The 12,923-nt window shown below is 31.2% G+C and overlaps 1 protein-coding gene across 1 annotated transcript; it reads right to left on the reverse strand.

Moving 5' to 3' along the window:
• Positions 1-8,424: 8,424 nt before the first annotated feature.
• LOC149546619 (male-cone protein 1-like) lies at positions 8,425-9,067 on the reverse strand. Its single transcript, XM_089794634.1, has 2 exons — positions 8,753-9,067; positions 8,425-8,657 (listed from the first exon to the last, which is right to left on the reverse strand). The coding sequence occupies exons 1-2, from the start codon at positions 9,012-9,014 to the stop codon at positions 8,632-8,634; spliced, it is 288 nt and encodes a 95-aa protein (XP_089650760.1). The 5' UTR covers positions 9,015-9,067; the 3' UTR covers positions 8,425-8,631.
• Between the last annotated feature and the right edge of the window lie 3,856 nt (positions 9,068-12,923).

Raw genomic sequence — 12,923 nt, forward strand, 5'->3', positions numbered from 1 at the left:
TTCCTTATGATTGTTCCTAGTTTTAATATATTTACCATAATCCAAATACAGTTGTTCTTCCAAAAAATCTAGTTTTCTCTTTCACATGAGTGAAATTGTATTCATCATATTGAAAATTTGTTCACTAGATATTGTAGTGACATTCCAAGAAATTGCATTTTCCTACAGAGAATCTCTAACCTCCATTAATGTTGGCTTATTTGATTCTAGATAAAAACTCAAATTATTATTGTTTGAGCATCAATATTATTTGTAGCCCCTTGTAATTCTCTAGTGATATTAACATCTTCAAAAGAGATATATTTCTCTTGTCTTCTTTTTTTATCAAGTAAAAAGGATGAGCTCACTTTCCAATCAGGGAATAGTAACATACCACTTATTTTCCCAAGTTTTGTAGCTTCATATATAATTATTGTTTCACTATTTGGATCATACAATTACAACTTTTTCACCAATTCTTTTACTTTCTCATCTAAGTCCCCTATTTGTAAATGCATATATAATTCATTCTTCTTTAGTTTTAAAAGAAAATGATTGAATTCCTCATATGTAATAAAATAATCATCCCTCATAAATTTCATATCTTGTATGATTCTATCATTAATCATTTTAGCCTCAAGCTCAATTATGTTGTGGATTCTTTCATTCTGAGTAGCTTGTCTCATTAAAAACTTGTGCCTCAAATCATCAAAATATTAGCTCCCCTTGGCATAATTTGAAGGGCATTTTCCCTTATCTTATCTAGTGTCTCAATTAAGTTTTGCTTCTTATTTCCACCCTTGGCCCATGATGATCTTATTTCTTACTCCTCTTCTTCATCAATTTTGAGCACAATATCTTGTTAGAGAGATTTAGATTCCAATCTATTTCTTACTTCTAGGGGTACATGAGACAATATCTCTTGATAATTCTAAATTTCAAGGTTCTACCTTTAGAAACTTTGGTTTCCAAATAATCAATAACCACATCTTCCTCCCATACCTATTTTCTCATGGGAAAATTATATATCCTCATCTATCTCAAAAATTTTCTAACAACATCATAGGGATAATAAGTTCTAGCAGGCATAATAGGTAATTTAAATTCCCTTGTGAATTCATCAAGATCTTCTACTACATCTTTTCTTATATTGAAGTCCCCAACCTTTAAATTTCTACATACAAAGGTTTCCTTTTGGATACCTAATCGCAAGTATTCACTATTGATCAGAAGTAATTGCCAAAAAAATTTAGCAGTTCCTAATCTCTTAGGGATGTACTTGGGCAGAAGATGAGGTGGTTGTTGGAACCCATAAAGCCTTATTATGTAACAATTTTCAAATAGAAAAACACTTCCCCAATCGTGTTCCAATTTCCTATTGTCACCATAACATCTAAAGGACTTAATTAGTTTTCTTACACCCCTTAGGTCCCTTTCAGTAACATCTACTAACATATTTAAAATGACATATGCCAATTCATTGTAATAAGCTAGAGAATTAGAATAAGGGTAGAATTTCTCCCATACCCATGTCCATCATTGCACTAGTATATTTTTTCCCATTTCCTCTATTCCTTAAATAAAATTAGGATTTATGTATCCTATATTTTTATAGGAGACTATGTACATTAATAATGAATAGGGATGAAACTTAAAATTCCCCATCTCTCCTTGTTGTGTAGCCATAATTTTGGTATCGATGACATTAGTTATATGAGTAACAAAGTCATAGCCTAAATTGGTATGCAAATCTTGTATATCTAAAGCTATAATATATAAACAACCAAGGGCATTCATAGTCCCATCCTGCCCCATTACTTTATTCAAATTAAAGATAGTATACTAGAAGTATCTTCTGAAAAAGTCCACGGGCATGAAATCTACTACCTTCTTGGTAATCTCACCCTTTTCCTTCTTAGACATAGGAATATGTATCCTCACGACTCTACCAGTGAAAAAATTATTTTAACTATTTAACGTCCCTTCAAGTTTGGCTAGTTTAATGATGTAAGTAAGGGGTCGTCCCAGATCAAAAACTTTATGAAAGTTTTTCTGTTCCATGTACATAGGATACTTCTATCTTTCTTGTGGGATAAAAGGCTTACTAGATTGTATGTTTTAATCAAAGCTTTTATTAGGTCTTCATCTCGTAAAACCTTTGGCATAATCAACTCACTCAAATTTCTATTCCATGGATTTGAAATGAGTGGATCACATACTATATTATTATAGAAAAAGTAGAAAAATCCACTCCCATTTGTTTCTGGCACTTTTGCATCCCTACTGAAGCTATATGGATCCCTCAAAATGTGTGAATTTGTAGATTGAGCATTTGATGAGCCTGGAAAAAAAAAAATCTGCTCATTTTTTAATGGACTTGGTGTCTTTTCTTTCTCTTGCACATCACTAGGGAAATCCTCTTCAGCGTTTACTTGTTCAATTAGCTTTCCCTACTCCTGCACCACATTCTCACAATTCAAATTTTAAAGATACTCTATGCAATTAAAAAATCTGACCAAATCTATACACAACTCTCTTCTTGGCAATAACATTTCATGAATATTGATGCCAAGAATTATTTTACATCACCCTTTTAATGGCATCTAAGCTAAAAAGTGACATTAATGACATTTAAAGAAAACATGCATGAAATATTTCAAATTTCTAGAAAACCATCGCATTCATGGTTTATGGAATTTGTACTACCAGTCTAGCACAGAAAATTCACCTTTTTCATTAATTACTCATGTTTGTAGTAGTTGCGAAGTAGCAGCGACCAATATCCTTTATTATCTCCAGCTATCGCCAGCTATCAGCAACCTGTTAGTTCAAGCCATGACAAGCGAAACCATGAAAAATTGATCTTTTTATAAAATTGCAAGGTTTTCATGTGAACCATTTTACTAGATACAATGCACCATGTAACCCTTATCTCTAATTCGTGACTAATCCTTTGCACTAAGCTTTTGACCCTAAAAAGTGGAAAATACAGCTATATCCCCTTAATCGCTTCTTTGTGACACTTTATTAGCTTTATGCCCATAATTGTGAGATCAAGCGTCAATGAAAGCTACTGCATTACTTAAACTTGTCGCTAAATCTTAGGTGTTTGTCTAAAAGTGTGTTCTTAACAGAGCAAAGTCATGAATGTAGTTAATATCATATGGTTGTTCACTTCTTCCCTACTCTATTTTTATATGTTCAAAGAACCTAGATAAATAGTGAACATTTCTAACCTATCCTCATCTCTCCTTTGCAATTGTCAACTTAAACTATGTTCTTAGTTGTACAAACTCATGAAAAAGGTCAATCTCTTCATCTCCATACAATATTAACACTTGGAACTTTAAGTTGTGAAGGAGCATCATGGATTTCTTTTACATCTATCTCTGCTTTTCCGTGTACTAGAATTGTAATATCATAATTATTTGTCTCAAATAGCTACATGTGGCATTCATATGGATTTTTATAACCATGGAGATCGACCCTGAAGGGATTCTTTGTAGCATCGCTAGACAAGTTGGACTGTTATAATTAACCACAGAGTTGCTATGAAAACTGCTTAGCAAGTCATGTCGTGCCTTTGTTGGACAAACAATGACTCCCCAACTAATTAAGGAGAAGTTGTATAAGTCTTCCAATAATCTATGCTACATCATTGTAACCTTAAAACTACTAGGCCTTAATGAACTATAAATGTAGCATTTAAGCTAGAATCTCAACTTCACTAAATGTAGCATTTAAGCTAGAATCGCAACTTCACAACTTAACATTATGAATATTCTTTAAGTACAAAAAGACATGTAGAAACATTTAAATTAATGGCATAAGATATGAAAATGACAAATAATAGGAGGAAATACATATACATATAAAATTAGGAGTTTTCTAACAAGGCTTCTATAACAATTCTATGTAAACCTTAATTCCACCTATTCAACTTGAATTTTCATAGTAGACTTATAAAATTTTAGAATGGTTAAAAATATAGGCCATTAATAAGAATGATAAATTTGAGATGTAAGTTTATACTAATGTAGATTGGGGTGAAAATTTTGATGACACAAAAATTACTAGTGGCGATACTTTCTTTCTTGGAATGAGGGTGATTTAATGGGCAAGAAAGAAGCAATTTAAATTACATTTCTCAATCTGTAGCAAATGATCAATATGTTACAGTATTAAATTATTCTAATATTGTTTGGATCAAGTAATTATTGAAAGGTATGAAGGAAGAGATTATTGATCCTGTAGTAATATATTGTGATAATACAAGTGCTATAAATATTTCAAAGAATCTTGTGATGCATACTAAGAGAAAACATTGTGAGATCAAGTATCATTACTTGAAATAATTGGTTCAAGACAAAGAAGTGAGGCTTGAATATGTGAACAAAAAGGAACAAATAGATGCTACATTTACAAAGGTATTGCCTAAGGAAGCACATGATTACTTAAGAGACAAGTTAGGGGTCACTACCCTCTCTAAAGTTAGCTAAGGAGATGTGTCATTCCATTAAATGTTATAATAGAATTATCATACACATTGATGCAAAAGATCATAGTTTAGGATCTTCTTAAAGGTGTAAAATGATGTGAAGAAATGAGCTTGAAGATGAACTTGATGGTAGAGGGAAAAAATATATAAGTGAGACTTATTATATCTGCATGAAGAAGATGCATGACAGTGTACCTAATTTTTGTATGGTGATTTAAATGTCTTTAGAATTGTTGTCAAAGAGGGAGAAATAATAATGAAGACCATTGTTAATGATACAATGAAGAAAGAGGGAGATAATAAAGACTATTTTTATCAATAAAGTTGATTAAATGAGAATCACACTAAAAATAAGGATATTACTAAATAACTATTACATGCAAAGGGATCTAAATAATTAAGGTGTTCATTTGGATTGCATGGTAACTTGAAGGTGTTTCCATCAATGCCAAAGAGGGAGATTTTTGGCACTAAAATTGTTGAGAGCCCAATTAGAACAATTGATATGCTATTATTGGTATCAAACCTATTGTTAAGATAGATGTCAAGCCTACTAGAGAGACACATACTAATAGTATAGAGTTCCATATCATTTGATTTATGAAGAGGATTTGAAAGGAATAGATCATGAGATGACCTGGTAAAAAGTTGAGATGAGATGTGTAAGAAAGATAGAATTAAAATGGTCAATTGATAAGTTAGTACTTGACAAGATAATTTATTGTTTAGTCAATATATCAAGTGAAGGTGATAGAAGTTTAGAGTTGAAATAAGTCATATTGATAAGCTTGACTGAGTATTAGTGGTGTACGGTCATTGAAGGACTTGACATAGAAGATTACAGAACTTAAGAATTTTTGAGCATAATAATGTTGGATGGGTATCTATATTGGCTGAGTGACAGAGATTTCCAAGTAACATTATCAACCTAGTTGGATAGAGATGACCAAATGAGATAGTGCAATGAAATCTAGTAAAGACCAAGCTGATGGACATAGTGATGACTGAGTGAAAACAAAAGATTAATTTGTGATGGAATTAAAATTTGTAGCTAACATAGCTAAAATATTGGAATAAGAAAATTGTGTTGTAGATGAAGATTGATGAGGTATATTATTTAATGCAAGGAAAGTATTATTTGAGTGATCAAAGTCTAAGATTTCATGACACATTTCTAGAAGTTTTAAGAGTACAAGAACAAGAAAATGGGGAGATTCAATTCATGTTTTGAATTTGATTATAAACCCTAAGATCCATGATTGTGATTAAGTATAAAAGGATCAAAACTACCTATTTAAGGAGGTGTCTAGTATGTTTTAGAAGGTTTTTGTACTTGAAACTTGTGAAGACAAGTTGTGAATAGACTTGTAAGGAGAAGTGTGAAGTTTTTGAGGTGAGGGATTACTTGAAGAGTTGCCAAGAAGATCTGAGATGATGAGAACAAGGGAGTCCAATCAATGAACTAAAGTTGAGCCAAATAGAGATTTGAATTTGAAAATTGGATTGTGTGTTATTAGATAAAAAATTCCTATTACTTTCTAACCATTACATGGTAGTTGTAAACTTTGTTATAGCTCACCATTTTCTATGTTTTGTGTAGATGGTTGTTTATCCAAGGGAAAATAGAAATTTTCTAACTAGTTCCAAATTTTCTTATAGTCATTAAACCTGATGAATTATGTTAACCCCAAATAATCATATACATTATTTTCCTTTGGAATGAAATTTTCAACAAGTGTCAATGGCTCTTCTATTATAGGACTCTCAACTAAATAGGTAAAATAGGCTTCTTCCTCATTAGCACCCCCCGCCCCCCCATAGACTAGGATTTGTTTCACCTTCAGACTCTTCTTCCTTCCTAGAGCTTTAAAATTCCCCCTAGTCAATAGGACTCCATGTGGTAAAGGAGGGTTCTATTACTAATGGATATATTCTATGAGAGATAGAATTTGTCTCTCTAGTTCTTGTATCCTCTAGGAATGTGTTCTATCATCTACTCCTTTTCAACTATCTTTGAGATAGCTCCCTCTAAAAATATTTTCCTAGATTCCTATTTTGATTCCATAGGACTACCCCCATTAATACACGCCAAACTCTAGAGCTTTACATGATGCTCGAGCTTTATTGATCTTGACACTCTAGCTCTAGAACTCCATCGTTATGCACTAAATCTTTTTTATCACAATAGAGATAAGAAGAGAGGGTGTGAAGGCATGGGTCGAATATTGTGTCTAGTTTACAAACTCTCTTAGGCTTTAATGCATAGGTGATTTTGGAGTAGAAACCATAAAGACTAAGTAGACCAACCATGTTACACAACCATATGTTCATAAATGACTACTATACTAACATAATGTAAAGCATATAATGATAATTTCTTTTTAGAAAAAGTGACACAAGCATAATCTACCTAGAAATGAACATTCTAGAAGCTAAGCAAAAGTCATGGTGGAAGATAAGCTATAAAAAGTAGATTGAATCACAACATAAATCAAAGAGTTGAATACATGATCAATATTATTCATAATTTTGAGGACATAGTTATAGCTCAATGCATAGTAGTAGCTATTGTGATTACATAAATGCAAGAATGATCGCATGAATTCCTATCCTCTAAGAAAAATCTCTTATAAAAAAAAGGAGTTCTCATATATATATATATATATATATATATATATATATATATATATATACATATAATTTTATATTTTTGGAGAAATCTGACTTGTTCTCCTCCTCTTTTCACACACGAGAGAGATCTCTCATTTCATTTTACCATGATGCGGGTATATATACCATAAGAGTGGAGAAAGCCTTTCGATTTCTGAAAATGATCCTCAGTCATGAGAATGATGCTGCCATCTTGTTACTCCTGATAAGTTACCCTCTACAGTCAGCTCTATGAAGCGAATTGTTTATCGTTTGCATCCCGAACTGAGGAGTCGATTTCTATTAACATATTTGGGAACTACCACTTCAGAGTGAATGTGACTCTTGTATAAAGATTATCATGCTTTTGCCATTGACGCATAGCAAATGCTTATGGCATGAAGATGTAATCTAAGAATTGTCATCCTTTGGAGACATGTGCTGCTTAAGAGGTCTGAATTGAAAAGAGGTGCAATCTTGGGCCTAAGGGTTGACTGCTCTTCTATATTTCATATTTTTTTAGTTTAAGTCTTAATATTAATTATGGATCGCTGACTCTTTTAGTTATATATGCATAGATATATATCTAATTTAATTTTTATATACTACAATCAGAAAATACACACATCTTATTATAAAAAATTAATAAAACTTAAAGAATAATCAACTTTTAAACCAGTCTAAAATAATGGAATTAAACTATAAGAATTATTGTCTGTTCCACCATTCGGCGAAAGTCAAATTTGTGAATAGAATATCCATAAACAATTTATAGATATCTGTAGAAAAATGTCCATCAAGTTTAATATTCTCATCTATATACACTGCATAAGTAGAATATTGTCATCTATATACACTGGATATACAGACAAGCTTCGCTAGAATAGTTGAGAAACTTTATTGTTGGATGTTTTCCTCGTGATCCACTGTAATTTACTTTGTTAAGATGTAGTCGTGCAAGTATTTTTTAATTTTATATAGGAAGAAAAATCACAATGTATCTTTCTTCATATGTATTTGAAATATAATTTTGTAGTATTTTACGATCGAAATATATTAAAGTTTAGGAAATAGTTATCTGTATAATAGCTAGTCCCATATTTTCTGTTATTAAATCTTTCCAAATTATTTGTTTGGATAACGGAAGGTAGGGAGAATCTGTATCCATCATAAAACATCAAGCGGTTAACATGAATGGTTAACAGCTCTGATTTAATGAGATTCCAAACAAATACTGGAGAGCATAGCTATAATAGATGTCATTTCAAACAATATTATCACATTAAAAGCCAAAAGAATAAGTTAGAAAGAACTATTGTATTATCTTAATTTTTATTTAAGACCATGCTCAATACTTAAGAGCTTAGCATAACATATAAACCATAAATGTTTTACGGATACCAAATATAATGGGATTACAATATTACTTATTCAAAGCCTCTCTGTCTCACACTCTTTTGAGTTTATTCTCTTCCTTAATAGGTATCATTCAGCCATTCTGTAGCTCATTTTCGAAGTGGGAGACCAGGACCTGCAAGAACAATAATATTCTACAATGGTTAGGAGCTAAACAATTTTTGCATGACTTCTACAAAATGATATATGGGTACATAGAGAAATACTTACACGTAATAGCTGGAAGGCCACATTTAGCAGGCAGAGCAGTAACTGTTCTGACTGCATTACAGATACATGATGAAGTTGTGGTTTGAAGGGCAGTACAGCATTGATTAGATGGTTTGGAAACAGTACCATTTCCTCCTATTGCAGGGGTGCAAGCAGCCAGATCCTCCAAATCATCTACACAGTTTTGAGCTTCTGCGAAATTGTAAGAAATTAGCAATATGATCGCAAACAATCCCACTGTTATTTTTCTCGACGATGCCATCTTCCGCAGGACAAACGAGAAGAAAATGCAAAGCAAAGAAACAGCTTGATTATGGAGATGTTCGCTTTGGTATAACTCTTTTATAGATTAGGAAGACCAATAATATAAATATTTTTCAAAGATAGGTATTACCGGCATGGGTTAACTGTCTGCCACATGAAAATGATGCTTTGCTTTCAATATTAATTCACATTTGACGCATGAGAGAACAACATCACAAATCGTGTGAACTTGTAATTTCCGTTTCTTTTTTATACATTTGTTCCCACCTTAATTCGGAAACATTCCATAGCTTAGACTTGAATGTTTGCATTTTGGTAATTTCGAAATCAATCAACAAAGTTAGCGGAAACCTATCTTTAACACTTTTTCTTTGAAAGAAGGAAAATGTACAAAGAAACAAAAGTCTAAAATAATCTCATCTCGGAATCATCCACTCAGTAGAAATTCATAATAAATAAATTATTTTAAATTAATATTACATCTTGTTCACCACATGTATTTGAAAATTATTATATATTTTTAGATTGGGTTGGTTAATGGTAGTTTTGAATTCGATAAAAAACTCTTAGAAAATTATCTTTTATATTTTTTTATCAAAAAATTAATAAAATAGAGAAACGTAATAGAAAAAATAATTTATCTTAATGACATCAAATAGAGTAATCTTTATTCAATAAAAAATTATAATAACTAAAACATTCTCTATTAAAATTATGTCATGTATTATATATGCATTTACCATCTAGTTTTGATTTCCATAAAGAATTGATCTGATATTTTTATACATATTCCATCTCATTTCATGACAAACTCAAAGGAAAATGAACTAATTATGTGCCATTATTAAAGCATGTCTCTACCATCCATGTCAAGTTTTATTTTCAGCAGTACATAAAGAATGGTTGAAAGATCAAAATCTCTTCTTCTACACATAATAATACTATAGTACTCTTCACAATAAGGTTTGCACCCTTGTTGTGTTATTAATTGAACAACTTATAAAGCATTGGATAATTTCTAGGTTATAGCTAGCCTATGTCATGTAGTCATGGTAGGAGGGTCCTCAAAGAGTGTTGTCTCGGTAATGCCATGTGAGTCATACAACAAAAACAACAAATAAAAAATGAGATAAAACTCATATCACCTTTCACATCATGTTTTAATTATAATTGACCTCCTACATGTAATCTTACATTCTAGGAATACATGCCTGATTATACAAATACATCCTTATAATTAAGCTCTTCAAAGCCAAGGTTCTCTCCGGTTATGAGAGACACCTCCACTAGGATCAATTGAATTAATTTGTAGAACTTTAAAAGTATTATGTCAAATTAAATAATAGATTACAATCCATAGGAATAGGAAGATGTAATATCAGATATAAAATGACCATCGAGTTGATAGAATGGTTGTTTATTATACATTATTAATCATTTTAAAATTATGAGATAGCTGCATTTTATAATTATAAACCATATACCTTATCCATATTCTACAACTTGTTATATGAAAAGTTGTTTATCCATTGGGATATTTACAAACAAAATTTGATACATGACACTAGATAGAAGTGAACTATCTTCCCACTTTGAGAAGAAAGAAATCAGTGCTCAATCCTAGATTTCATTCTTATTAAAATATTTTTGTGAAACCCTCAATTCTTTTAATCCATATCAAGAATTTACACAATTAATTTGATTATTAGCAAGACATGAGAAATATATAATTCAAAATGAATCAAAACTAAGAATTCAATAAACTTAGTTATCAAACCTTAGAAAATTGAAAGCAACACAAACAAAAGAAAAAATCTAGATTGGGTCACCAATATGTGTGCACTTTGTATTGTCTTTCTTGAGAATATACAATTTAGTGTCAATTTCAAAAATAGACTCAACACTTCCTACCTTTTGTTTTCATTAAATAAATCTTCAATAATGCTATAGAAAAATTGACCGACCAGAAAATGAGATAATACATTCATTTACCAAAATTTTGGACACTTCTATAGCCTTGGGAACTAACTTATATAGATGAGTCTCTACAAGCTCCATGCATAGAGATTAACACATATATAACCATCAGATGTGGTATGTTAGTTTTACCAATTGTTAACAAACTAAACCCCATAACAAGCTTGATGTGATAACTTGTAGTCATATGATCTCACATCCTTTTCCTTGTACTTTGTCTTTTCTCAAATCTTTCCTTGTTATTGTCTTCAAAATCATCATCAGAAGGCCACATATGCTCAAAGATCTAATCTACCACCTACCTATAAGGAATCTATTTAACTATGACCTAGGTGACTTCTTTCTCAAATTTTTCATAGAATCTTTATGAATTAATCAACTTGGACATATATTATTGCAAAAGGGACATGTCCATATCTTTAACTACCTTTGTAACCAAGTCATTCGCTCTATTTATAGCTTATATTCTCTAGCTAGTAAAGTTTTTAATTATTTTATCATTATACGAAATGGGTGGCACCAGGGTATCTTTGAATCTGTTTATCTAGTCCTTAAATTCGATAATTTATTTTCAATAAAATTTTGCAATACTAAACCAATAAATTGTCAATGATTGAGCAATCTTTATAGTGGCCATGGCATTTGGAGAAGGATTGAGATCTACTCTTACACAAAGTTCAATTTGCCTTATTTTCTCCATTCTCCCTATCCAATTTTTATATGTAGGCTTCACTAAGCTACTATCATCCATTTTACTAATTGATAAATAAAGAATTTTGCAAACTTCATGAATTCTAAATAATTGTGAATTGATCCTTTCAAAAAAATACATTAATATAGTCAGAGCCATAACCTCTTTGTTTTAGTCAAAATCACACTATTTACATTCCAACTACATTTGCAAATCCACAACCTCTTTTATTAGGGCATCATCATTCTTGACCTTCTTTGAATTTTTTTCCCTAGGAGGTGTTTAGAAAACATGTGGGAGAAAAAGGCGCTATGATTGATTTTTTTGACAAGGTAGTTTCCCTTGGGAAATTTGGCTAATCCATACTACATTCTTTTTCTAGTTCAATCTTTTCTATTCTAGAGAACTTATTATGTTTTACAAACTACTATTTTGCTTTGTTCTCTATTAATAGGAAACATATGCATGGTTGTATTTTTCTTGTAATTGCTCATGTTTCTTGGCTATTCCCTCCTCCATACTATAAACATAGGATACATGTGCTTGTAAATCCCTCATGGATGTAGAAAGCTTAGCATTTTCAACTATGTGCAAAATAATATTTCCCTTTATTCAATTTTCATCACCAATAGCTTGACCTAATGATGAAGGAGAAATAGACCAAGTACCTAAGGAAACTACACCTTGAATAAAATACATCCTAGAAGTAGATATGTCTTCCTCCCTCTTAGGATTCTTCTACCTCATATCCTTCATGATAGAGTCAAATGCAATTACATCAGCAATGTTTAGATTTGATATCAGCTGGACTCCTGATTCTTTTACAATCTTTCTCCCATCCTCTAGGTTGATTGCATCAAAAATAATGATAATCTCATGTTCCACTTCTTTTCCAATATCATCAAAATTATGATCTAGCCATTTCTTTCTTTTCTTGATAGCTATCCTATGACAATATTCTCTGAAATACTACAATAATAATTTCTTTAATGAAATTGATTTTAAAAAATCATCATCAAAAATATCCACCTTAGAAGACTATATCTTGAATTCCCTTGGGAAAATCCCCTTTATCTCTTGTATTGTAATGTCAAAGATTGATACTTGAGTGTGTTGGAAATCTGATTGAAAAGCTTATTGATGAAGATTAAAAAAGGAAGATTGTTGTTAAAAGAATGTTTTCAATAATTTTTTTGTCTTTGATGTCAAACTTGCTATTTTTAGGAATGACATTTTCTT

This window comes from Cupressus sempervirens, chromosome 7, assembly GCF_028749045.1.
Source record: "Cupressus sempervirens isolate cs-2001-9-10 chromosome 7, ASM2874904v1, whole genome shotgun sequence".
Taxonomy (NCBI): domain Eukaryota; kingdom Viridiplantae; phylum Streptophyta; class Pinopsida; order Cupressales; family Cupressaceae; genus Cupressus; species Cupressus sempervirens.

Bases quoted from the DNA above. Each gene is read 5' to 3' on its own strand.
- LOC149546619 (XM_089794634.1), bottom strand. From the start codon at position 9,014: ATGGCATCGTCGAGAAAAATAACAGTGGGATTGTTTGCGATCATATTG. The intron at 8,658-8,752 runs GTAAGTATTTCT...TTGTTCTTGCAG, and splicing joins TGGCCTTCCAGCTATTACGT to GTCCTGGTCTCCCACTTCGA.